Here is a 26,970-nt window from a genome sequence, read left to right as displayed (position 1 = left end):
AAATATAAATAAATGTATAAATATAAATCAAGATAGAGGTTTTAGGGCAGAGGCTGGTCCCTCTTCACCTCCTTCATGAGTTTAAGTGGTTTTGTGTAAATGGATAAAAAAAGTCCACACTGCAGGCCACAAGTTAAAAGTAAAAATAACTACAGTGTCATTTCTTAATTGGACAATTTATCCTTAACAAGCTTTGGAGAGAGAGAGATGAGGCTCAATATTTTAGTTTGTTAAAGTGCTGTAAAACTCACAGCTGTAATATAAATAAGAACTAAATAAACATCTAAGGAAGTATAATGTGAATAAGAACCAATAAACATCTAAGTAAATATGAATAAGAACAATTAGACATCTAAGGAAACATAATGTAAATAAGAATTAATAAACATCTAAGGAAATATAATGTAAATAAGAACTAATAAACATCCAAGTCCAAACAAGAATTAATGTCTCATGCATTTAATCCCAATTCTGGCAAAATCTGGGGCTCATCACAGTGCCCCAAACTGGGAGCTCTGGTTTGAAACCTCACCAGGAAAGCTCTGGAAGTGCTCAGGAGGGGAAGGAATAAAAGGGAAAAATGAATAGAAATTATATTAATTATTGAATATAAATGATATTCATTATTATATTAATTAATATAATTTCCTTAACAGAAAGGAAAGCAGAATGCAGCACAGGGACAGGAAAGAGTCAAATTATGCATATAAAACCCCAGATTTATAACCCAAATTATGGATATAAAACCTCATGTCTGGGTCCATTTTGGGGTCTCAGCCTGTGTGAGCAGTGAAATTCCAGATTTCCCATTAAATCCCCCCAGGATCCTCGTCCTGGGCTCCATCACCCAACTCTGCCATCCCCGGGGCTTTTCCCCCTCAAATTCTCATTTCTGCACCCCCAAAGCTCTGCTGGCTCGGGCTGCAGAGGAATTCTGACCCCAGCACCGCCCGATTCAAGGGTTAAATTTCATTTAAAATCCCATTTTCGGGGATGTTTCCCAACCTCCTCCTGCCCGGGGGTATTATCGGAATTCCCTCCCGGAGCACCCAGCACCACTCCAAGGTGAGCACTCGGATATCCCAGCAATTCACATTTTATTTCATTTAATATTATTTTAATTGCTCCCCACTCCCCAGCCGAGGAAATTCCACCACCGTGGGTGGCTCAATGCAGAGAAAACTGGGAAAGAGGAGCCCTAAATCCCCGATTTTCGGGCTTTGTCCAGGAAAACTTGGAAGCACTGCGCTGTCACCTTTACGGGCTGATTGTGGGGATGATGAATTGTTTTCCTGCTGCACTCCCAGATATCCAAACTTGGATCTTCCTCTCTAATTTCTGAATTATCTGAGCTTAGATCTCTTATCCAATTAACAACAAAAAACTCACGAGGAAGGAAATATTAATCCCAAATTATTGGTGAGCTCAGCCCTGCTCGGGTTGAACATCCCACGTTTCTCCGGGTGGATATCCCCAAGTAATCCCAAAAAATCACCAGGATAAAGCGATTTTCAAGGAGCTGCTGGGAGGCTCAGAGGATCCCCAGCAGTGACAGCAGGAAAAACAAAAAAATCCTTAATTAAGGACATATTTAGCACCTTCTGCCAAACATCTGAGTTTTCCCTCTGGAAACAAACCGGGAATTATCCAGAGAGGAGAACCCCAAATCCCCCTCGATTTACCCAACGCTGATGGTTTTTCTGCTGGAAATTCGGGATATTTTACCAAAATCCCAGCTCAGCCATTGCCCAGCTTCCAACTCGCCTTTTATTCCGGTCGGGAATGGCTGGGAGCAAAAAAAGGGATGAAATCTCCAGCTCGGCCAGGACTTGTTGAAGAAGTGACACCGAAACTCCTCGGCATCGCAGCCCGGCTAAATGCGGGGAGAAGAATCCCCCCCAAACTCGGGATTAGGAGAATTAACTTAGGAAAATTAATTTAGGAGAATTCATTTAGGAGAATTCATTTAGAATTAGGAGATACATAAATTTTCCCCCCCTCCAGTCTCTTACGACGATGGGAGAGGGAGAAAAACACACTCGGAGAGAAGGAGGGAAATGAAACTTTCAGCCGGGAAGAAAGAAAGGTTTGGAAATGTTGAAATCATTGAATTTTTTTGCGGCAATAAAGCCCAAACGCGGCTCGCAGCCCCGGATTTACCTGGATTGGCGGTGCCGGTGCTGGGGGCGGCTCAGCCCAGGCTCGCCCAGGTTTTTCTGAGCGCTGTGAAACGCTGCTGCAGGCAGGGAATGTGCGGCAGAGCCGCCGCTTCCTGCCCAATTTCACGGGATTCGCTCGCAAACCCCTCCCCGAGCCGTGAGCTCAGCGCTCCTCCCGGCTGGGCCCGCCCGGGGGGGCGGCGGAGCTGCCCAAAAAAAAATAAAAATTAAATAAACAAAAAGGGTGTGGAGCGTGGGTTTGTCACCCGGGGGTAGCCAGGGGATGAATCCCGGGAGTTATCCCGGCACTCGCTGTGAAATTTTAATGTTTAAGGACTCTGAGGTGATTCAGTCCCTGCGATTCCAGGGGGTTCTGGAGCAGAATCCTGGAATTCCCAGCGCTGGCATCTCCCGGGGTTCACCCACACTTAACCCTTTTCCAGCTGCTCCACATTCCCTGGAATGAGGGATTTCTGGGATTTGGGATCCTGGGATGTGGGATCTCTGGGATTTGTGATCCCTGGGATTTGGGATCTTTGGAATGAGGGATCTCTGGGCTATGGGATCTCTGATGTGATTCAATCCCTGCAATTCCAGGGGGTTCTGGAGCAGAATCCTGGGATTCCCAGTGCTGGCATCTCCCGGGGTTCACCCACCCTTAATCCTGCAGCATCCCCTTTTCAGCTGCTCCACATTCCCTGGAATTCCTGGATTTCCATACCTTCAGCCCTTTCCCAGCCGCTCCACGTTCCCTATAATGAGGGATCTTTGGAACGAGAGATCTCTGGGATTTGGGATCTCTGGGATGTGAGATCCTTCGGATTTGTGATTCTGGGATGTGGGATCTTTGAGCTATGGGATCCCTGGGATTTGGGGTCTTTGGAATGAGGGATCTCTGGGCTATGGGATCTCTGAGGTGATTCAGTCCCTGCAATTCCAGGGGGTTCTGGCGCAGAATCCTGGAATTCCCAGTGCTGGCATCTCCCTGGATTCCCTCACCTTTGATCAGCATCCCTTTTTCCCAGCTGCTCCACATTCCCTGGAATTCCTGGATTCTCCCACCTTTAACCCTTTTCCAGCTGCTCCACATTCCCTGGAATGAGGGATCTCTGGGATTTGGGTTCCCTGGGACATGAGATCCTTGGGATCTGTGATTCTGGGATATGGGATTCCTGGGATGTGGGATATCTGAGCTATGTGATCCTGAGCTCTGGGATCCTTGGGATTTGGGATCCTTGGGATGTGGGATCTTTGGAATGAGGGATCTCTGGGCTATGGGATCTCTGAGGTGATTCAATCCCTGCGATTCCAGGGGGTTCTGGTGCAGAATCCTGGAATTCCCAGCGCTGGCATCTCCCTGGGATTCACCCACCCTTAACCCTGCAGCATCCCCTTTCCAGCTGCCCCACATTCCCTGGAATTCCCAGCGTTTTCATCTCCCTGGGTTCAGCCACCTTTAACCCTTTTCCAGCTGCTCCACATTCCCTGGAATGAGGGATCTTTGGAATGAGAGATCTCTGGGATGTGGAATCTCTGAGCTATGGGATCCTTGAGATTTGTGATTCTGGGATGTGGGATCTCTGGGATGTGGGATCTTTGAGCTATGGGATCTCTGGGATTTGGGGTCTTTGGAATGAGGGATCTCTGGGCTATGGGATCTCTGAGGTGATTCAATCCCTGCAATTCCAGGGAGTTCTGGTGCAGAATCCTGGAATTCCCAGCGCTGGCATCTCCCTGGGATTCACCCACCCTTAACCTTTCAGCATCCCCTTTTCCAGCTGCTCCACATTCCCTGGAATGAGAGATCTCTGGGATTTAGAATCCCTGGGATGTGGGATCCCTGGGATGTGGGATTTCTGGGACGTGGGATCTTTGGAATGATTGATCTCTGGGATTTGGGATGCTTGGGGTTTGTGTTTCTGGGATTTGGGATCCCTGGGATGTGGGATCTTTGGAATGAGGGATCTCTGGGCTGTGGGATCTCTGGGATTTGGGATCTCAGGGATTTGGAACGACCTGGGATAGCGGAGGGGGATGTGATGGGATGAGCTCTCAGCTCCTTTCCCTGCACCAGGAATTCTCAGGGAAAAGGACAAACCCTGGCAAATGGATCCTGACCCTCAGCAGAGCCAGTCTGGGGACATCTCCTGTCCCAGGAGAAGCTGCAGGAGCAATTCCAGGCTGGAATGAGGGACGTGGAGAAGGGAACGTGCCAGAGCCTGCACGGGTCAGGCCAGGACGGGGCAGGGTGTTTTATCCATGAGAAATTCCAGCTGATGGACTGGAGAGCTGGGGATGAAACATCCGGCCGGAACCCAGCAGAGTTTGGGATGAAACATCGAGCAGGAACCCAGCAGAGTTTGGGATGAAACACCGAGCAGGAACCCAGCAGAGTTTGGGATGAAACATCCAGCAGGAACCCAGCAGAGTTTGGGATGGAACACCGAGCAGGAACCCAGCAGAGTTTGGGATGGAACATCCAGCAGGAATCCAGCAGAGGCTCCCCTGGATTCAGGGAATTCCTGTCCCACAGCGGGGTAAGAGCCAGGGAAAAGCACCCGGGGAGGAAAAAAGGGATTTGGAACCAGCCTGGAATCACACAGGGAATAATGGATCTGGGAAACTCGGGATGCTCTTCGTGGATCCTGATTTTCAGCACTTTGCACGTGGGTTTGTCGCCCCAAACCCCGCGCAAATCCCAGTTCCAGCTGAATCCCCTCGCTGCCCCACTCCCAGCCCCATTCCCGGGGTTTTTCCCTGCCCTGGGACACACCTGGCTTTGACCGAGCAGTGCCGGTCATGCTCCCTGCTCCCAGGAACGGGAACGGGCCGCTGCCTCCTCTAATTCCCCTCATTTGCTCTAATTCCCCTCATTTGCTGTAATTTCCCTCGTTTGCAGTTCCTTGGCAAGGCTCATTGCCTCCCCATCCCGCTGTTCGCACCCTGGGGCGACTCGACCTCCCCAAATCCGGGAGCAGCTCCCCAAAAGCTTTTCCCTGCTGAGATGATCCTGGAGATCCCCAAAAACCTGCAGGAATTTTAGGGCCTTGTGTTCGTTTTCAGGGATCCAGTGAGAAATTCCTGTAACGGGTGATTGAACATTCCAGTGGTTGAGAAAACCCAAAATTGTGGAGAAATGAATCAATATCTCCCCACAAAAAGCTATTTCTGTATTTAAAGCTTTTCCCTGCTGAGATGATCCTGGAGATCCCAAAACCTGCAGGAATTTTCGGGCCTTGTGTTCGTCTTCAGGGTTCCAATGAGAAATTCCTGCAATGGGTGACTGAAGAGCCAGATCCCAATGGTTGAGAACTCCAGAATTGTGGAGAAATGAATCAATATCTCCCCACAAAAAGTTATTTCTGTATTTAAAGCTCCCTAAAAGCTTTTCCCTGCAGAGATGATCTTGGAGATCCCCCAAAACCTGCAGGAGTTTTAGGGCCTTGTGTTCATTTTCAGAGATCCAGTGAGAAATTCCTGCAATGGGTGATTGAAGATCCCAGTGGATGAGAAACCCCAAAATTATGGAGTAACGAATCAATATCTCCCCCAAAAAATTATTTCTGTATTTAAAGCTTTTCCCTGCTGAGATGATCCTGGAGATCCCAAAACCTGCAGGAGTTTTAGGGCCTTGTGGCCGTTTTCAGGGATCCAGTGAGAAATTCCTGCAATGGGTGATTGAACATTCCAGTGGTTGAGAAAACCCAAAATTGTGGGGAAATGAATCAATATCTCCCCACAAAAAGCTATTTCTGTATTTAAAGCTTTTCCCTGCTGAGATGATCCCGGAAATCCCAAAACCTGCAGGAATTTTAGGGCCTTGTGGCCATTTTGAGGGATCCTATGAGAAATTCCTGCAATGGGTGACAGAACATCCCAGTGGTTGAGAAACCCCAAAATTATGGAGAAACGAATCAATATCTCCCCCCCCCAAAATTATTTCTGTATTTAAAGCTTTTCCCTGCTGAGATGATCCTGGACATCCCAAAACCTGCAGGAATTTTAGGGCTACGTGGCTTTTTTCAGGGATCCAGTGGGAAGTTCTCCCAATGGTTGAGAACCGCAAAATTCTGGAGAAACGAATCAATATCTCCCCCCCAAAAACCTATTTCCATTTTTAATCCCTGTGGGAATTTCTCCAGCTTGGAATCATGGAATGGTTTGGGTGGGAAAGGACAAAATCATCTCCTTCCACCCTTCCACTATCTCAGCTCATTCCCGCCTGGCCTGGGGCAGCCCCACATTATCCAAACCCCTGGGAGGTTTCAAAGGCAGAGTGGGAAAAACCCAAATTCCAGAGAAATCCTCCCAGCAGGAGCTGGGGCTTGGGGATGGCTCCAGGCATTCCCAGAGAGAGCAAACCTTCCTTTCTTTCCCTCCTTCCTTTTTGAATGAATGAATTCCTTTATTTCCACCCTTTCAGGAAAAGGCTGGATCAGTGCTGGGGTCTCCCGTGGAGTTCCTGGAAGAAGGAAAATCCCAGCACAAGGCACTGAAGCTCCTTGCCTGCCTGGGATTCCTGAGGGATGAGCAGGAGGGAAGGAATTGGGTGCTGGAAGGTGAATTCCCCTCAGGAAACTCCTGACAAAACGCAGGAGGCACAAAGGATCCCCCCACACCCATTCCCTGATGGATTCCCACCACAGATGAGGATGGAACGGGGAAAATGAAGATTTCCCCCCCAAAAACCACGAGGAGAGGGAATTTCTAGGAAGGAAAAGGAGAAGTGCAGCTGGAAGCAGGGACAGAGCTGGGAAGGCAGAGCCAGCGAATCCCAGGAAAATCTGGGAATGAGGATCGGGGGTTCTGTCCCTTCCTGCAGGATCCCAGCTGTTGAAGTGAGGGGAGAACGACCATCCTGTGATGCATCGAACTCGATTTATTGATCGATCAGTCAGCTTAAATAATAGTGTTAACGAACTTCATGCATATTCTGTAATACAGGTTTATGATAGGCTAACAGAGAAAACTCTAACCACACCTTTTGTTTTACTACACCGTTGATTGTTTACACGAAACAAAACCAGTGTTCTCACTGTGTTATGAACGGTTCCCAAAACTTCCACATCTGTTCTCAGGGTGCCATCTTTTCCCAGAGAGAGTGTTACACTTGTTATGGGAAGACTGCCTGAGAACCTTATTGTTTATACAATGATGCCTCAGAGAGTCTAATTGTTTATAGAAGTCAGGCTGGGAACTGCTTTGGAACTGCTTTACAACTACCTTTTACTTTTCTCTCAATTGTATGCCTTCATGGCCTTTTTCTTTAAGCCATGCTTGAACTAAACTCCCGACACCCAGCCCAGGAATTCCCGGCAGAGGGAGAAAGGCCCGGCCCAGGGGGAGCTCCGGAGGGAGCCGGGGTGGGATCTGGGAGTGGGATCTGGGAGTGGGATCTGGGGATGGGATCTGGGAATGGGATCTGGGAGTGGGATCTGGAATGGGATCTGGGAGTGGGATCTGGAGATGGGAGCCAGGAATGGGACCCGGGAACGGGATCTGGGAGTGGGATCTGGGAGTGGGATCCGGGAGTGGGATCTGAGAGTGGGATCTGGGAGTGGGATCTGGGAATGGGATCTGGGAGTGGGATCTGGGAGTGGGATCCGGGAGTGGGATCTGGGAATGGGATCTGGGAGTGGGATCTGGGAATGGGATCTGGGAATGGGATCTGGGAGTGGGATCTGGGAGTGGGATCCGGGAGTGGGATCTGGGGGTGGGATCTGGGAGTGGGATCTGGGGATGGGATCTGGGAGTGGGATCCAGGGGTGGGAGCCGAGAGTGGAATCTGGGAATGGGATCTAGGAGGGGACCCAGGAGTAGGACCAGGGAATGGGATCTGGGAGTGGGAGCCGAGGTTGAGAGCCAGGAACGGGGTCTGGATCCCAGGAATGGGATCCCAGAATGGGATCTGGGGGTGGGATCTGGAGATGGGAGCCAGGAATGGCATCTGGGGATGGGATCTGAGAATGGGATCCAGGGGTGGGAACCAGGGATGGGATCTGGGGATGGGATCCAGGGACAGGATCTGGGGATGGGAGCCAGAGATCAGATCCAGGGATGGGATCTGGGGGTGGGAACCTGGGATCGGATCCAGGGACAGGATCCAGGGGTCAGATCTATGATCAGATCTGGATCTGGATCCAGGGATGGGATCTGAGGATGAGATCTGGGAATGGGATCTGGGAGTAGCACCCAGGGGTGGGATCCAGGGACAGGATCTGGGAGTAGGACCCAGGGATGGGATCCAGGGATGGGATCTGGGGGTGAGAACCTGGGATCAGATCCAGGGGTGGGATCCAGGGACAGGATCCAGGGATCAGATCTAAGATCAGATCTGGATCTGGATCCAGGGATGGGATCCAGGGAAGTCACCTCAGGAGCCCCCCAGTCCCTCAGGCCTCGGGAAAGGCTGATCCAAGGAAAAGGGAGAAGAGGCAGCAACTGAACAGGGTCGGGCTGGGGAAGGGGAGGATGCTCAGGAACATTCCCAGGAAATCCCAAATCCCAAATCCCTCCTCAGCCTTTAGGGGAAACCTGGGAGTGCTGATTGCCTGTGCCAGGCAGGGAACGGGACAGGGACAGGGACAGAGAGAGGGGACAGAGTCACGGGAACAGGGACACAGGGAAGGGACAGGGACACAGAGAGGGGGCCCAGGGAAGGGACAGAGGGACAGGAACCCAGGAACAGGGACACAGGGAAGGGACAGGGACAGGGGAAGGGACACAGAGACACAGGGAAGGGACAGGGATGCAGGGATGGGACAGGGACACCGGGTGGGGACACAGGGACAGGGACACAGGGACACAGGGACACAGGGAAGGGACACAGAGAGAGGAGACAGGGACAGAGGGAAGGGACAGAGAGAAGGGACACAGGGAGGAGACAGGGACATGGGAAAGGGACAAGGACACAGGGAGGGGATCCAGGGAAGGGACAGAGGGACAGGGACATGGGGGAGGGACACAGGGACACAGGGAAGGGACAGGGATGCAGGGATGGGACAGGGACACAGGGAGAGGATCGAGGGAGGGGATCCACGGAAGGGACAGAAACATGGGGAAGGGACACAGGGACACAGGGATGGGACACGGACACGGGGAGGGGACACAGGGACAGAGGGAAGGGACACAGGGACAGGGACACAGGGAGGGGATCCAGGGAAGGGACAGAGGGACAGGGACATGGGGGAGGGACACAGGGACAGAGGGAAGGGACAGGGGTGCAGGGGTGGGACAGGGACTCGGGGAGGGGACCCAGGGAAGGGACAGAGGGACGGGGCAAGAGACGCAGGGACACAGGGAAGGGACAGAAACATGGGGAAGGGACACAGAGACAGGGACACAGGGATGCAGGGATGGGACAGGGACATGGGAAAGGGACAGGGACACAGGGAAAGGACACAGGGGTACAGAGAAGGGACAGGGACACAGGGACAGGGACACGGGGAGGGGACACGGGGAGTCCTCCCGGCCCATTCCGCTCTCCGGAGCTTCACGCGTTATTTGATACCAACAATGGGACCTTGGGGACAACAATGGGACAATATTTGGGGACAATGCCGGGACTTTGGGGACAACAATGGCCCTCGGGAGGGACGGGGTGCCCCGGCCCAGGTGCTCAGTGTCCCTTTGTCCCCTCCCGGGGACGCCGCTCCCGCTGGAGCCGCAGGAGCCGCCCCCTCCCCGTGGATCCCCTCCCTCTCCTTCGGGGCCGTTTTGGGGCGATCTCCCCACGGAAACCCCGAAGGAAGGAGGGGTTGGGATGGGGTTAAAGGGCCGCGGAGTTTTGGGATCGTTCCCAGCCCTGCTCCCCTCCCTAAAGCACCCAGAGAAGGAAAATGGGTTTTGTCAGGGCAGGAAAGGCCAAATCCCAGCGTGGGCTGGGAATTCCAGGCTGAGGATCCCAAAGGAATCCCCCAGGGCTGGGGGGGAAAATCCCTTTGGGGTTTCTCCTTCTTGTGGGGCCACAGACAGATCTGGGGGACAATTTGGGGACAATTTGGGATTAATTTGAGGTTAATTTCGCCCTCAGGAGATGCCACCCAGTTCGGCCTCCTCTGGCTGAGCCCACCCTGCAAATCCTTGGGATCCTGGGATGGGGGACCCGTGGGATTTGGGATCTGTGCGATGTGGGGTCTGTGGGGTGGGGGATCCCTGGGATTTGGGACCTCTTGGATTTGGGATCCCTGGGATGTGAGATCTCTGGGATGGGGGATCCATGGGATTTGGGATCTGTGGGATTTAGGATCTCTGAAATGTGGGATCTGTGGGATGTGGGATCTGTGGAATTTGGGATCCCTGGAATGTGGGATCCATGCGATTTGGGATGTCCAGGATTTAGGATCTCTGAAATGTGGGATCTCTGCAATGTGGGATCTGGATCCCTGGGATTTGGGATCTCTAGGATTTGGGATCTCTGGGATGGGGGGGATCCATGGGATTTGGGATCTGTGGGATTTAGGATCTCCGAAATGTGGGATCTGTGGGATGTGGGATCCCTGAGATTTGGGATCTGTGCGAGGTAGGATCTCTGCGCTGTGGGATCTGGGTCCCTGGGATTTGGGATCCCTGATATGGGATCTCTGGGATGGGGGATCCATGGGATTTGGGATCTCTGAGATGAGGGATCTGTAGGATTTGGGATCTCTGGGACTTAGGATCTCTAGAATGTGGAATCTGTGGGATTTGGGATCTCTGGCATGCTGGATCTCCAGGATTTGGGATCTCTGACGTGCAGGATCTGTGGGATTTGGGATCTCTGGGATGTGGGATTTGTGGATCTGTGATCCCTGGGATGTGGAATCTCTGGGATCTCTAGGATGGGAGATCTCTGGGAACTTGGGGATTTTTGCTCTGTGGGATTTGGGATCCCTGGGATGTGGGATCTCCAGGATTTAGGATCTCTGAAATGTGGGATCTCTGGGATTTGGCATCTCTGGGATGGGAGATCTCTGGGATCCCCAGGATGGGAGATCTCTGGGATTCTGAATCTCTGGGATTTGGGATCTCTGGGATGTGGGATCTCCAGGATTTAGGATCTCTGAAATGTGGGATCTCTGGGATTTGGCATCTCTGGGATGGGAGATCTCTGGGATCTCCAGGATGGGAGATCTGTGGGATTTTGGATCTCTGGGATGTGGGATCTCTGGGATGTGGGATCTCCAGGATTTAGGATCTCTGAAATGTGGGATCTCTGGGATGGGAGATCTCTGGGATCCCCAGGATGGGAGATCTCTGGGATTCTGAATCTCTGGGATTTGGGGTCTCTGGGATGTGGGTGTGATGAAGGAAGACAAACAAAGCCACAGAATCCCCCAGAATCCCAAACCTCGGCTCCCTCCCAGCAGAATTCCAGGAGGGACGAGCTGGATGTGAAACCTTCCCAGGGAACAGCCCCAAAAAACCAAACCTGGCATTTCAGTGTGGGAAATGTGGAAAATCTCCCCCTGCCCCGAGGCACAATTAATGGCAATTATTGTCACGTCCCTTTGTGACACCGAGGTGGCACCAAGAAATCCCTGGGACAGCAGGAATGGCCTGGCCACGGATTGGGGATTAAATCTGCATTTTAAATCTGGATTTTGGGGCCCTTCCCACCCAAACCAGCCTGGAATTCTCTGATCCTCCCTCCACTGAAAGGAAATTTTATTTTATGAACAATTGCCCCTTCAACTTTTTAAAAGCTCATTTATTTTTTCCTTGATTTAATTATTTTTCCTAATTTTTTCATTATTTTAATTTTTCCTGATTTTTTTCCCTGATTTTATTTTTTCCCAATTTTCCCCATGACTTTAATTTTTCCCTCAATTTTACTTTTCCCTGATTTCATTTTCCCCGATTTTTTCCTGTTTTTTTCCTCAATTTTATTTTTTTCTGATTTTTTCCCAGTTTTTTTCCTGACTTTTCCCCTGATTTTATTTTTTCCAGTTTTTCCTCTGATTTTAACTTTTCCCCAATTTTTTTCTCTGATTTTATTTATTTCCTGACTTTATTTTCTCCCCATTTTCCTTTTTTCCCCCCTATTTTATTTTTTCCCTGATTTCATTTTTTTTCTGATTTTTCCCCTGATTTCATTTTTTTCTGATTTTTCCCCTGATTTTTTCCCCCTGATTTTTCCCCCTGATTAATTATGATAAAAAATATATCCAATTCTCCAATAATAAAACAATCCAATTTTCCTGCGTTTTCCCACCCTTTTGGAAGTTTTCCAGCTGGAGAATCAACAAATAAAGTTGACAAATAAATTAACAAACAAAATGAACAAATAAAACACCCACACCCCAAAGCTTCATAGAAATCCCACTTTTAATCATGGACAAACTGACTTTCAAGTAAAATCAACAGTTTTAAATAAAATATAAATTACCAGAGGACCTGGAAAGACCCTGTGCACGTTCTCCTCTGCTTTTCCAGTTCTCTTCACATTCCTGGAGTTTCTGGGAGGTCTCTCCACCATTATGGAACAGAAATTTGGGATTAAAAGCAGCGACTGGTGCCACTGGGAGGGTGAAAAAGGAGGAAATCCTTCTCCCTTTTCCAAGGAAAAAAAAAGGAGGGAGCAGAAGTGATGGAAGCAGTTTTTTATGGAAGCACAGCAGTGGATGTGAGGGATTTTCCTTCTCCATCCCAGGAGTGATTCCAGAAGGGAAAATCACATAAAATATCCTAAAATGGTTTCTTTTTGTTTATTTTTTTCTCCTGCTTTTGGAACTTTTTGTTGTCTGAGACTCCCAAGTGAGAGCAGGGATGGCAATGCTGGAATCCAGCAAGGAAAACCCAAGCTCATTCCAATCCCATTTTCCCATTTCCAATTGGGAAAATCCAATCTCAGTTAAGGGATTTCAGCCTCTCCCAAACATGGGAACTCACTCCATCCCAGGAGTGATTCCAGAAGGGAAAAATCACACAAAATGTCCTAAAAGGGGTTTTTTGTTTATTTTTTCCCTGCTCTTGGAACTTCTTGTTGTTTGAGACTCCAAAGTGAGAGCAGGGATGGAATCCAGCAAGGAAACCCAAGCTCATTCCAATCCCATTTTCCCATTTCCAATTGAGAAAACCCAAACTCATTCTGGGATTTCAGCCTCTCCCAAAGGTGGGAACTCACTCCATCCCAGGAGTGATTCCAGAAGGGAAAATCACATAAAATATCCTAAAATGGTTTCTTTTTGTTTATTTTTTCTCCTGCTTTTGGAACTTCTTGTTGTTTGAGACTCCAAAGTGAGAGCAGGGATGGCAATGCTGGAATCCAGCAAGGAAACCCAAGCTCATTCCAATCCCATTTTCCCATTTCCAATTGGGAAAATCCAATCTCAGTTAAGGGATTTCAGCCTCTCCCAAACATGGGAACTCACTCCATCCCAGGAGTGATTCCAGAAGGGAAAAATCACACAAAATGTCCTAAAAGGGGTTTTTTGTTTATTTTTTCCCTGCTTTTGGAACTTCTTCTTGTTGAGACTCCAAAGTGAGAGCAGGGATGGCAATGCTGGAATCCAGCAAGGAAAACCCAAGCTCATTCCAATCCCATTTTCCCATTTCCAATTGAGAAAACCCAAACTCATTCTGGGATTCCAACCTCTCCCAAAGGTGGGAACTCAACTCTGCACACCCTCAAGCGCAACATTCCCAACAAATTCTTTTTTTTTTTTTTGGCATTTTTCCCTCATCACCCCACTCCCCTGGAACTCCCAAGCCTGCCCGGAATTCCCAACTCCCGCTTCTCCAAAAAGGGGGCAAAAAAAAGGAGGAACCCTGAGGCAAAAATGGCTTTTTTTTCTGCGAGTGTGTGTGGGTGAAGGCTGCACCTGGAGCCCTAGGCTGGGATTTTCTGTGGGGGGAGCCCCTCGGGCAGCCACAGGGGCGGGGAGGCGGCGCCGGGCGGGAGCAGCCGGCGGTGGATGCGGCGCAGGCGGAGCAGGTAGAGCAGGATGGAGAGCAGCACCACCAGGAAGCAGGCCAGGAACAGGTAGTGGTTGTAGACGAAGGAGAAGCTCCTCCAGTGGGAGTGGATGCCACGGAAATTCTCCTGCTGGATGTCCCTGCAAGAGAGCAGAGGGACAACGGGCACGGCTTGGAGGGGAAGTTTCGCTGCCAACCTGGTGGGAATCAGAGCTCGTTGGGTGGAATAAGAAAAAAAGCACAAGTTGAGTGCTTAAAATCCACATGTTGATGCTCTAAAAAGCACAAATTCCCATCCTCAAAATCCTCTCCCAAAGGCTTTTCCCAGACTTTTGAGAGGATGTCCATGGAAAAGAGCAGAGGGACAATGGCCATGTCTTAGAGGCAAAGTTCTGCTTCCAACCCGGTGGGAATCAGAGCCCATTAGGTGGAATACGCTCCAAAAAGCACAAGTTGAGACCCCAAAAAGCACAAGTTGAGGCTCTAAAAGTCACAAATTCCCATCCCGAAAATGATTCTCCCAAAGGCTTTTCCCAGATTCTTGCATGGATGTCCCTGGAAAAGAGCAGGCACGCTTTGGAGGCATAATTCCACTTCCAGCTGGGCTCAGGGCAGGAATCAAGGCCCATTTTGAGGAACAAGATATAAAAAGCAGAAGTTGAGGCTCTAAAAACCACAAGATGAAGATCTAAAAAGCACAAATTCCCATCCCCAAAATCCTCTCCCAAAGGCTTTTCCCAGATTTTTGAGAGGATGTCCCTGGAAAAGAGCAGAGGGACAACGGGCACGACTTAGAGGGAAAGTTCTGCTTCCAACCTGGTGGGAATCAGAGCTCATTGGGTGGAACAGGATCTAAAAAGCACAAGCTGAGGCTCTAAAAATCACAAATTCCCACCCCTAAAATTCCCCTCGCAAAGGCTTTTCCCAGATTTTTGAGAGGATCTCAATGGAAAAGAGCAGAGGGACAATGGGCACAGCTTAAAGGCAAAGTTTCACTGCCAACTTGGTGGGAATCAGAGCTCATTTAGTGGAATAAGAAGAAAAGCACAAGTTGAGGCTCTAAAAACCAGAAATTCCCGTCCCAAAATCCTCTCCCAAAGGCTTCCCAGATTTTTGAGAGGATGTCCCTGGAAAAGAGCAGAGGGACAATAGGCACAGCTTAGAGGCAAAGTTTCGCTTCCACCATGGCAGGAATCAGAGCTCATTGAGTAGAATAAGCTCCAAAAAGCAGAAGCTGAGGCTCTAAAAGCCACAAGTTCCCATCCCCAAAATCCTCTCCCAAAGGCTTTTCCCAGATTTTTGGGAGGATGTCCATGGAAAAGAGCAGAAACGCTCTGGAGGCAAAATTCCAATTCCAACTGGGCTCACTGTAGGAATCAGAGCCCATTTTGAGGAACAGGATCTAAAAAGCTCTAAAAACCACAAGTTGAGGCTCTAAAAAACCACAAGTTCCCATTCCCAAAGTCCTCTTCCAAAGGCTTTTCCCAGATTTTGGACAGAATTTCCCTGGAAAAGAGCAGAATAACAACGGCCATGTCTTAGAGGCAAAGTTCTGCTTCCAACCCGGTGGGAATCAGAGCCCATTAGGTGGAATACGCTCCAAAAAGCACAAGTTGAGACCCCAAAAAGCACAAGTTGAGGCTCTAAAAGTCACAAATTCCCATCCCGAAAATGATTCTCCCAAAGGCTTTTCCCAGATTCTTGCATGGATGTCCCTGGAAAAGAGCAGACACGCTTTGGAGGCATAATTCCACTTCCAGCTGGGCTCAGGGCAGGAATCAAGGCCCATTTTGAGGAACAGGATATAAAAAGCAGAAGTTGAGGCTCTAAAAACCACAAGATGAGGATCTAAAAAGCACAAGCTGCCAACCCCAAAATTGCCCTCCCAAAGGCTTTTCCCAGATTTTTGAGAGGATGTCCCTGGAAGAGAGCAGAGGGACAACAGGCACGGCTTGGAGGGGAAGTTTCGCTGCCAACCTGGTGGGAATCAGAGCTTGTTGGGTGGAATAATCTATAAAAAGCACAAGTTGAGGCTCAAAAAAGTAAATGCTGAGGTTCTAAAAACCACAAGTTCCTCTCTCAAAGGCTTTTCTCAGATTTTTGAGAGGATGTCCCTGGAAAAGAGCAGAGGGACAACGGGCACGGCTTAGAGACAAAGTTCCTCTTCCAACCTGGTGGGAATCAGAGCTCGTTGGGTGGAATAAGAAAAAAAGCACAAGTTGAGGTCTTAAAATCCACATGTTGACACTCTAAAAAGCACAAATTCCCATCCTCAAAATCCTCTCCCAAAGGCTTCTCCCAGATTTTTGAGAGGATGTCCCTGGAAAAGAGCAGAGGGACAATGGGCACCCCTTAGAGGCAAAATGCCACTGCAAGCTTGGTGGGAATCAGAGCTCATTGGGTGGAATAAGAAAAAATGCACAAGTTGAGGTTTTAAAATCCACATGTTGACGCTCTAAAAAGCACAAATTCCCATCCCCAAAATTGCCCTCCCAAAGGCTTTTCCCAGATTTTTGAGAGGATGTCCCTGGAAAAGAGCAGAGGGACAACGGGCACGGCTTAGAGGGGAAGTTTCACTGCCAACCTGGTGGGAATCAGAGCTTGTTGGGTGGAATAATCTATAAAAAGCACAAGTTGAGGCTCAAAAAAGTAAAAGTTGATGTTCTAAAAACCACAAGTTCCTCTCTCAAAGGCCTTTCTCAGATTTTTGAGAGGATGTCCCTGGAAAAGAGCAGAGGGGCAATGGGCACCTCTTAGAGGCAAAATGCCACTGCAAGCTTGGTGGGAATCAGAGCTCATTGGGTGGAATAAGATAAAAAGCACAAGTTGAGGTTTTAAAATCCACATGTTGATGCTCTAAAAAGCACAAATTCCCATCCCCAAAATCCTCTCCAAAGGCTTTTCCCAGATTTTTGAGAGGATGTCCCTGGAAAAGAGCAGAGGGACAACGGGCACTGCTTAGAGGGAAAGTTCTGCTTCCAACCTGGTGGGAATCAGAGCTCATTGAGTGGAACAGGATCTAAAAAGCACAAGCTGAGGCTCTAAAAATCACAAATTCCCATCCCTAAAATTCCCCTCCCAAAGGCTTTTCCCAGATTTTTGAGAGGATGTCCATGGAAAAGAGCAGAGGGACAATGGCCATGTCTGAGAGGCCACGTTCTGCTTCCAACCTGGTGGGAATCAGAGCTCATTGGGTGGAATAAGCTCTAAAAAAGCACAAGTTGAAGCTGTAAAACCACAAGTTGCCATCCCCAATATCCTCTCCCAAAGGCTTTTCCCAGATTTTTGAGAGAATGTCCCTGGAAAAGAGCAGAGGGACAACGGGCACGTCTTAGAGGCAAAAGTCTACTGCCAGATTGGTGGGAACCGGAGCTCGTTTGGGTGGAACAAGCTCTAAACCCACAAGCTGAGGCTCTAAAAGCCACAAATTCCCATCCTCAAAATCCTCTCCCGAAGGCTTTTCCCAGATTTACGAGAGGATATCCCTGGCAAAGAGCAGAGGGACAACAGCCACACTTTGGACACCAAATCCCACTTCCAACGTGGCTCTGGGCAGGAATCCAAACCCGTTTTGGGGAGGAGGCTCTAAAAACCCCAATTTAAGGGATCACCACCTCTTCCCCAGCCCACAATTCCCCTTCCCAGAGCTCTCCCGGGTCCCTGGGGTACCTGAGGGGCAGGAAGCGGGTGCGGTAGAGGATGGCCCCCAGCGTCCACTGCACCTCCTTGTCGTAGACCTGCAGCGCCGTCTTCAGGCTCCCATAGCTCTCCGGGAAGGAAAAGCCCCGGTGGAAAACCTCGAACATCCAGGCAGACTTAAAGCACTGGAACCTGGGGAGAGCAGCCAGGAAATGTGGGGTCAGCCAGGGAATGTGGGGTCAGCCTGGAAATGTGGACTGAGCCAGGAGAAATGGGATCAGGGACAGTGGGATCAGCCAGGAAATGTGGGGTCAGCCAGGAGAAATGGGATGAGGGACAGCGGGATCAGCCAGGAAATGTGGGGTCAGGGAAATGTGGGATGAGCCCGGAAAAGTGGGATCAGTCAAGGACAGTGGGATCAGGCAGGAAATGTGGGGTCAGCCAGGAGAAATGGGATGAGGGACAGTGGGGTCAGTCAGGAAATGTGGGGTCAGGGAAATGTGGGATGAGCCCGGAAAAGTGGGATCAGTCAAGGACAGTGGGATCAGGCAGGAAACGTGGGGTCAGTCAGGAGAAATGGGATCAGGAACAGTGGGATCAACCAGGAAAAATGGGATGAGGGACAGTGGGGCCAGCCTGGAAGGGTGGGGTCAGTCAGGAAATGTGGGATCTGTCAATGAGAGTGGGATCGGGCAGGAAACGTGGGGTCAGCCAGGAGAAATGGGATCAGGGACAGTGGGGTCAGCCAGGAAATGTGGGGTCAGGGAAATGTGGGATGAGCCCGGAAAAGTGGGATCAGTCAAGGACAGTGGGATCAGGCAGGAAATGTGGGGTCAGTCAGGAGAAATGGGATCAGGAACGGTGGGATCAGCCAGGAAAAATGGGATAAGGGACAGTGAGATCAAGCAGGGAAAGTGGGATCAGCCAGGAAACGTGGAATCAACCAGGAAACAAAGGATCAAAGACAATAGGATCAGGCAGGAAATGTAGGATCAGCCAGGAAAAATGGGTTCAGGGACAGTGAGGTCAGCCAGGAAACATGGGATCAGTCAAGGACAGTGGGATCAGGCAGGAAAAATGGGATCAGCACAGAAAGATGGGATCAGGGACAGTGGGGTCAGTCAGGAAAAGTGGGATCAGGAACAGTGGGATCAGGAACAGTGGGATCAGCCAGGAAATGTGGGATCAGCCCAGGAAAATGGGATCAGGGACAGTGGGATCAGCGAGGAGAAATGGGATCAGGGACAACAAGATCAGACAGGAAAAGTGGGACCAGCCAGGAAACATGGGATCACTCAAGGACAGTGGGATCAGGCAGGAACAGTGGGATCAGCCAGGAAAAAATGGGATCAGGGACAGTGGGATTATGCAGGAAAAATGGGATCAGGCAGGAAATGTGGGATCAGGCAGGAAACGGGGTTGGGGACAGTGGGGTCAGTGAAGGAGAACGGGATGAGCTCAGCTCAGTATTACAGCAATTGCAGGGCAGAATGAAACATGGAATTCTCAGCTTTTCCATGGTTTTTTCCCACTTCCAGTGGTCCCATGAAATGGAAAGGCCCTGGCAGTTCTGGGTGGGATTAAGTCAGGAACAGGGCAACCAGTCAGGGAGAATGGGATAAGCTCAGCTCAGCATCCCAGCGCCCGCGAGGCACAATTAAATCTGGAATTCTCAGCTTTTCCAAGGGATTTTTTTCGCAATTCTCAGGCCTTTCCCAAGTTTTATTCCCACTCTCAGTGATCCACCAAATGGACAGGCCTGGCAGGAGGAAGTTCTTGGCCAAAGCCCAGCCCAAAGCTCAAAGCCCAAAGCCCAAAGCCCAGCCCAAAGGCAAGCCCAAAGCCCAAAGCCCAAAGCCAAGCCCAAAGCCCAAAGCCCAAAGCCCAGCCCAAAGCCCAAAGCCCAGCCCAAAGCCCAAAGCCCAAAACCCAGCCCAAAACCCAGCTCAAAGCCCAAAGCCCAAAGCCCAAATCCCAGTCCAAAGCCCAAAGCCCAGCCCAAAGCCCAGCCCAAAGCCCAGCCCAAAGCCCAAAGCCCAAAGCCCAAAGCCCAAGGCCCAGCCCAAAGCCCAGCCCAAAGCCCAGCCCAAGCCCACCCCGCTCACTTGAGCCGGTGCAGATCCGCGTGGGGCGCGTAGAGGCCGCGCTCGAAGCGTTCCCGCAGCACCGACCAGCGGGTGGCACAATAATCCTGCAGGGAATCAAAAAAACGGGGAAAAGGGAATGATCCCAGCACTCCTCCCGCCTGGAGAAGGAAAATCCCACCTGAAAAAATTCATCTGAAACGCCAAAAAACCAAAAAGTAACAGCAGATTGCAGTGCCAGCGAGGAAAATCGCAAATTTTGTGGGAATGTTTTGATCGACATTTGGAATTTGGGGTGGAATTAATGTTAAACTCTTTGGGAATATCCAAGATCCCAAATTTCATGGGAATATTTTGATCCACATTTGAAATTTGGGAATTAATGTTAAATTCTTAGAATTTGGGGTGGAATTAATGTTCAACTCTTGGAATTTGGAGTGAAATTAATGTTCAACTCTTTGGGAATATCCAGTCAGGCAAATCCCAAATTTCATGGGAATATTTTGATCCACACTTAGAATTTGGGGTGGAATTAAATTCAACTCTCAGGGAATATCCAGGATCCCAAATTTCATGGCAATATTTTAATCCACATTTAAAATTTGGGGTGGAATTAATGTTCAACTCTTGGAATCTGAGGTGGAATTAATGTGAAACTCTTTGGGAATATTCAGCAAGGAAAATCCCAAAATATTCTGTGGGAATATTTTGATCCACATTTGGAATTTGGGGTGGAATTAATGTTGAACTCTCAGGGAATATCCAAGATCCCAAATTTCACAGGAATATTTTAATCCACACATGGAATTTGGGGCAGAATTAATGTTCAACTCTTGGAAGTTGGGGTGGAATTAATGTTAAACTCTGGGAATATCCAGTAAGGAAAATCCCAAATTTTATGGGAATGTTTTAATCCACATTTGAAATTTTGGGTGGAATTAATCTTCAGCTCTTGGGATTTGGGATGGAGTTAATGTTAAACTCTCTGGGAATATCCAGTAAGGAAAATCCCAGATTTTGTTGGGATATTTTGATGCACATTTGGAATTTGTGGTGGAATTAAAGTTCAGCTCTTGGAATTTGGAGTGGAATTAATGTTCAATTCTCAGGGAATATCCAGGATCCCAAATTTCATGGGAATATTTTGACCTACATTTGGAATTTGGAATTAATGTTCAACTCTTGGAATTTGGGGTGGAATTGATGTTCAACTCTCTGGGAATATCCAGGATTTCAAATTTTCAGGGAATATTTTGATCCACATTTGGAATTTGGGGTGGAATTAATGTTCAACTCTTGGAATCTCGGGTGGAATTCATGTGAAACTCTTTGGGAATATTCAGCAAGGAAAATCCCCAAATATTCTGTGGGAATATTTTGATCCACATTTGGAATTTGGGGTGGAATTAACATTAAAGTCTCTGAGAATATGCAGTCAGTCAAATCTCAAATTTTGTGGGAATATTTTGATCCACACAAAGATATTTGCTGCAGGACTTTGGGAACAAAATCCTTGAGGATGTTATAGATTAGGAATTGATCCCTTTTTTCACCTGCGCAGCTTTAGTGAATTTATGAATTTAGGATCTCTTTAAGCAATGCTTTGCTTCATGACTTTGGGAATAAAATCCTTATGGAGAGATGTTCTAAATTAGAAATTTATGCATGTTTTTTCACCTGTGCAGCTTCAGCAAATTTATGAATTTAGGGTCTCTTAAGGCAATGTTTCTCTGCAAGACTTTGGGAACAAAATCCTTATGGAGAGATGTTATTAATTAGAAATTTATGCCTCCTTTTTCACCTGTGTAGCTTCAGTGAATTTATGAATGTGGGATCTCTTAAAGCAATGCTTTTCTGCAGGACTTAGGGAATCAAATCCTTATGGAGAGATGTTCTAAATTAGGAATTGATCCCCTTTTACACTTGTGCAGCTTTGGTGAATTTATGAATTTGGGATTTCTTAAGGAAGAGTTTTCCTGCAGGACTGTGGGAATCAATCCCTCATGGGAGCTGTTCTGAGTCAGACCCGATCCCGTTTCCCCACCTGTGCAGCTCCAGCGAATTTATGAATTTGGGATCTCTTAAGGCGATGGTTTTCTGCAAGACTTTGGGAACAAAATCCTTATGGAGAGATGTTATTAATTACAAATTTATGCCTGTTTTTTCACCTGTGAAACTTTAGTGAAATTATGAATTTAGGATCTCTTAAGCCAATGTTCTTCTGCAGGACTGTGGGAATCAAACCCTCATGGAAGCCATTCTGAGTTCGACCCGATCCCATTTCCCCAACTGTGGAGCTCTGGTGAATTTATGAATGTGAGATCTCTTAAGGAAGAGTTTTCCTGCAGAACCTGGGGGATCAATCCCTCATGAGAGCTGTTCTGAGTTAGACCTGAACCCGTTTCCCCACCTGCACAGCTTCAGTGAATTTATGAATTTAGGATCTGTTACAGCAAAGTTTTTCTGCAGGATTTAGGGAATCAAACCCTTATGGAGAGCTGTTCTAAATTAGGAATTGATCCCCTTTTACACTTCTGCAGCTTTGGTGAATTTATGAATTTGGGATTTCTTAAGGAAGAGTTTTCCTGCAGGACTGTGGGACTCAAACCCTCATGGAGGCCATTCTGAGTCAGACCTGATCCCATTTCTCCACCTGTGCAGCCCTAGAGAATTTATCAATTTAGGTCTCTTAAGGCAATGCTTTCCTGCAGGACTGTGGGACCCAAACCCTCATGGAGGCCACTCTGAGTCAGCCCTGTCCCCATCTCCCCACCTGTGCAGCCTTGGTGAACCGGGCCGCGCTGTAGTCGCCGCCCATGCGCAGCACGTCCTCGGTGCAGTAGTAGAACTCGGAGAAGCCGTAGAACTCGCTGCTCTGCAGGCGCAGGGGGGGCTGCGAGACGCCGTTCAGGGAGCTCCCGGTGCCGTTGGTGCGGTTCAGCAGCGGCCGCAGCCGCTCCCGGCACAGCTGGAAGTCGCCGGTGCCGCGCAGCTGCAGCCGCAGCCCCCGGTGCCGCAGCTCGTCCTGCGCGTCCCGCGGCAGGCACGGGTCCGGGATGGGGGCCTGAGGGCTCAGCCCGGCCTGCCTGCAGAGAGATCGGCAAAGCCTGGCTCAGCAAGGCCTGGATCAGCTCAGCCCGGTGCCGCAGCTCATCCTGCATGTCCCGCGGCAGGCACGGGTCTGGGATGGGGCCCTGAGGGCTCTGCCTGAGGAGAGATCAGCAAGGCCTGGCTCAGCAAAGCCTGGCTCAGCAAAGCCTGGCTCAGCAAGGCCTGGCTCAGCAAAGCCTGGCTCAGCAACGCCTGAATCAGCTCAGCCCAGTGCCGCAGCTCATCCTGCATGTCCCGCGGCAGGCACGGGTCTGCGATGGGGGCTGAGGGCTCTGCCTGAGGAGAGATCAGCAAGGCCTGGCTCAGCAAGGCCTGGCTCAGCTCAGCCCGGTGCTGCAGCTCGTCCTGCGCGTCCCGCGGCAGGCACGGGTCTGGGATGGGGGCCTGAGGGCTCTGCCTGCAGAGAGATCGGCAAAGCCTGGCTCAGCAAGGCCTGGCTCAGCAAAGCCTGGCTCAGCAAGGCCTGCCTAGCTCAGCCCAGTGCCACAGCTCGTCCTGCGCGTCCCGCGGCAGGCACGGGTCCGGGATGGGGGCCTGAGGGCTCAGCCCAGCCTGCCTGCAGAGAGATCGGCAAAGCCTGGCTCAGCAAGGCCTGGATCAGCAAGGCCTGGATCAGCTCAGCCCGGTGCCGCAGCTCGTCCTGCATGTCCCGCAGCAGGCACGGGTCTGGGATGGGGGCCTGAGGGCTCTGCCTGCGGAGAGATTGGCAAAGCCTGGCTCAGCAAGGCCTAGCTCAACCCAGCCAGGCCTGCCTGGGACAGGGAGAGAGATCAGCTAGGCACAGCTCAGCCCAACCTGCCTGGGGAGAGAGATCAGCAAAGCCTGGCTCAGCAAGGCCTGGCTCAGTTCAGCCTGGCCTGCCTAGGAAGAGAGATCGGTAAAGCCCAGCTCAGCAAAGCCTGGCTCAGCAAGGCCTGCCTGGGACAGGGAGAGAGATCAGCTAGGCCCAGCTCAGCCTGCCCACCCTGGGATAGGCAAAGAGATCAGCTAAGCCCAGCTCAGCAAGGCCTAGCTCAGCCTGGTCTGCGTGGGACGGGGAGAGAGATCAGCCAGGCCCAGCCTGCCTGCCCAGCAGCCTGGGGGACAGACTGAGCTCAGCCGGCCTTGGGCACTCCCAGGGATGGAGCAGCCACAGCTTCTCTGGGAATTCCATCCCAGCCCTCACCACCCTCATATTGGGAATTCCTTCCCAAAATCCAACCTAGATTTCCACTTTTTCAGCTGACTCCAACTCCTCCCCACTTCCCAGATTTTCCCTTCCCACACTGGAAGTGCTGTGATCTCTCCACACAACACCCAGGACCCTTCCCACCATTCCAGGACCACCATCCACCACCCCAGGCTGCTCCAAGCTGGCCCTCCCAGGGATGGAGTGGCCACAGCTCCTCTGGGAATTCCATCCCAGCCCCTCACCACCCTCACACTGGGAATTCCTTCCCAAAATCCAACCTTAATTTCCACTTTTTCAGCTGACTCCAACTCCTGAGGGGAATCCCTCTCCACTTTCCAGATTTTCCCTTCCCACACCAGACATGCAGTGATCTCTCCACACAACGTCCAGGATCATTCCCACCTTTCCAGGACCACCTCCCACCACCCCAGGCCGCTCCAACCTGGCCTTGGACACTCCCAGGGATGGAGCAGTCTCAGCTCCTCTGGGAATTCCATCCCAGCCTTTCACCACCCTCACATTGCGAATTCCTTCCATAAATCCAACCTAAACTTCAGTTTGACCCCATACTCCAATTCCTGAGGGGGAATCCATCTCCATTTCCCAGATTTTCCCTCCCCACACAACACCAAGGATCATTCCCACCTCTCCAGCTCCAGGCTGTCCCTCCCAGGGCTGGAGCGCTCCTCCTTGCACGGCTCCCCGTACCTGTTCCTGAGCAGGCTGCTGGAGAACAGGCTCTCCTCGTAGCGCCGGCGCGCGGCGTTGCCGCCGAAGCCCAGGAAGGTGGCCACGTACACGCGGTACACGTGCTCCGTCTGGTGCGCGTCGCAGCCCAGGTTCACCTCGGCCAGCAGGCTCTTGGCCACCTCCTCCTGCAGCAGCGAAACTGGGGATCACTGCCGTGCTCCTGAACCCAAAATGAGTTTTTTGGGATGCCTTGGAAACCTCTAATTTCACCCCTCACCCAACTCTGCTTCCGGCACTCTGGATAAAGAATATTCCCGTGGCATCGTGGAGGAAAAGATCTTGGAGATCATCAATCCAACAGCAAAATCAGGAATCATTGGGATGGTCCTGATCTGAAAATGAATTTTTTTTTGATGTCTTGGACACCTTTAAGTTCACCCATTTCTTTAGTGCTTTCCTCTCCTGTCTGTGTGTCCTGTGCTCTGGATAATGGATATTCCCACAGGATTGTGGAGGTTATTGGTTGGAAAAGATCTTGGAGATCATCAATCCAACAGCGAAATCAGGAATCACAGGGATGGTTCTGACCCTAAAAGCAATTTTTGGGATGTCTTGGAAACCTCTAATTTCACCCCTCAGCCAACTCTGCTTCCGGCACTCTGGATAAAGAATATTCCCGTGGCATCGTGGAGGAAAAGATCTTGAAGATCATCGATCCAACAGCAAAATTGGAATTATCGGGATGGTTCTGACCCTAAAAGCAATTTTTGGGATGTCTTGGACACCTCTAATTTCACCCCTCACCCAACTCTGTGCTTCCTGTACTCTGGACAAAGGATATTCCCATAGGATTGTGGAGGAAAAGATCTTGAGGATCATCAATCCAACAGCAAAATCGGAATTATTGGGATGGTTCTGATCCTAAAATGAATTTTTTTGGGATATTTTGGACACCTTTAAGTTCACCCCTCACCCATCTCTTTCATGCTTCCTGCATTCTGGATAAAGGATATTCCCACAGGATCATGGAAGTGTTCTGCTTGGAAAAGATCTTGAAGATCATCAATCCAACAGCAAAATCAGGAATCATTGGGATGGTCCTGATCTGAAAATGAATTTTTTTTGAAGTCTTGGACACCTTTAAGTTCACCCATTTCTTTAGTGCTTTCCTCTCCTGTCTGTGTGTCCTGTGCTCTGGATAATGGATATTCCCACAGGATTGTGGAGGTTATTGGTTGGAAAAGATCTTGAAGATCATCAATCCAACAGCAAAATCAGGAATCACAGGGATGGTTCTGACCCTAAAAGCAATTTTTGGGATGCCTTGGAAACCTCTAATTTCACCCCTCACCCATCTCTGCTTCCGGCACTCTGGATAAAGAATATTCCCGTGGCATCGTGGAGGAAAAGATCTTGAAGATCACCAATCCAACAGCAAAATCGGAATTATTGGGATGGTTCTGACCCTAAAAGCAATTTTTGGGATGTCTTGGACACCTCTAATTTCACCCCTCACCCAACTCTGTGCTTCCCGCACTCTGGATAAAGAATATCCCCGTGGCATCGTGGAGGAAAAGATCTTGAAGATCACCAATCCAACAGCAAAATCAGGATTATTGGGATGGTTCTGATCCTAAAATGAATTTGGTTTTGGGATATTCCCAGGAATCAGAACTCCACTCTGCCCTGGGCAGATTTCCCAATGCTTTCCAGCCCTTTATAATCCGAATATTTCAGGAGTTTTCCTCAGGGATGATCATCTCCCACATTATTTGGAAAATCCAAGATTATTTCAGAGGGAGAACAAAATTGAGGAATTTTCCTTGGGAATTATCATCTCTCTCATATTTTTTGTTAAAAAATAGAATTACTCCATAGGAAGAGCAAAAAAAACCCAGGAGTTTTCCTTGGGAATTATCATCTTTCCCATTTTATTTGTGGAATCCAAGATTATTTCAGAGGGAGAGCAAAATTGAGGAGTTTTCCTTAATTATCATCTTTCCTATTTTATTTGGAAAATACAAGATTATTTCATGAGGAGAGCAAAATTGAGGAGTTTTCCTTGGGAATTATCATCTCTCTCATATTTTTTGTTAAAAAATAGAATTACTCCACAGGAAGAGCAAAAAAAAAAAAAAAAGGAAAAAAAGGAGTTTTCCTTGGGAATTATCATATTTCCCATTTTATTTGTGGAATCCAAGATTATTTCATAAGGAGAGCA

General features: G+C 49.5%; 2 protein-coding genes across 2 annotated transcripts in view; both read right to left on the bottom strand.

The window, feature by feature from the left end:
• LOXL2 (lysyl oxidase like 2) overlaps positions 1 to 2,286 on the bottom strand; it is an 82,170-nt gene extending 79,884 nt beyond the window's left edge. The window contains 1 exon segment of the mRNA XM_063175350.1: positions 2,161 to 2,286. The gene's annotated coding sequence lies outside the window, so the exon portion shown is untranslated.
• Positions 2,287 to 12,446: 10,160 nt separating this feature from the next.
• The window catches only part of ENTPD4 (ectonucleoside triphosphate diphosphohydrolase 4), a 31,805-nt gene continuing 17,281 nt past the window's right edge, over positions 12,447 to 26,970 (bottom strand). The window contains exons 9-13 of the mRNA XM_063175127.1: positions 24,768 to 24,934; positions 22,551 to 22,863; positions 19,799 to 19,884; positions 17,724 to 17,885; positions 12,447 to 14,194 (exon numbers count right to left, since the gene is read on the bottom strand). Coding sequence (XP_063031197.1) covers positions 13,969 to 14,194; positions 17,724 to 17,885; positions 19,799 to 19,884; positions 22,551 to 22,863; positions 24,768 to 24,934 — 954 coding nt within the window. The 3' untranslated portion in view covers positions 12,447 to 13,968. The remainder of the gene's footprint in view (positions 14,195 to 17,723; positions 17,886 to 19,798; positions 19,885 to 22,550; positions 22,864 to 24,767; positions 24,935 to 26,970) is intronic.

Source organism: Melospiza melodia, chromosome 23, assembly GCF_035770615.1.
Source record: "Melospiza melodia melodia isolate bMelMel2 chromosome 23, bMelMel2.pri, whole genome shotgun sequence".
Taxonomy (NCBI): domain Eukaryota; kingdom Metazoa; phylum Chordata; class Aves; order Passeriformes; family Passerellidae; genus Melospiza; species Melospiza melodia.
Note: the sequence above shows the minus strand (reverse complement) of the source record. Positions and strands in the feature narration are given on the sequence as shown.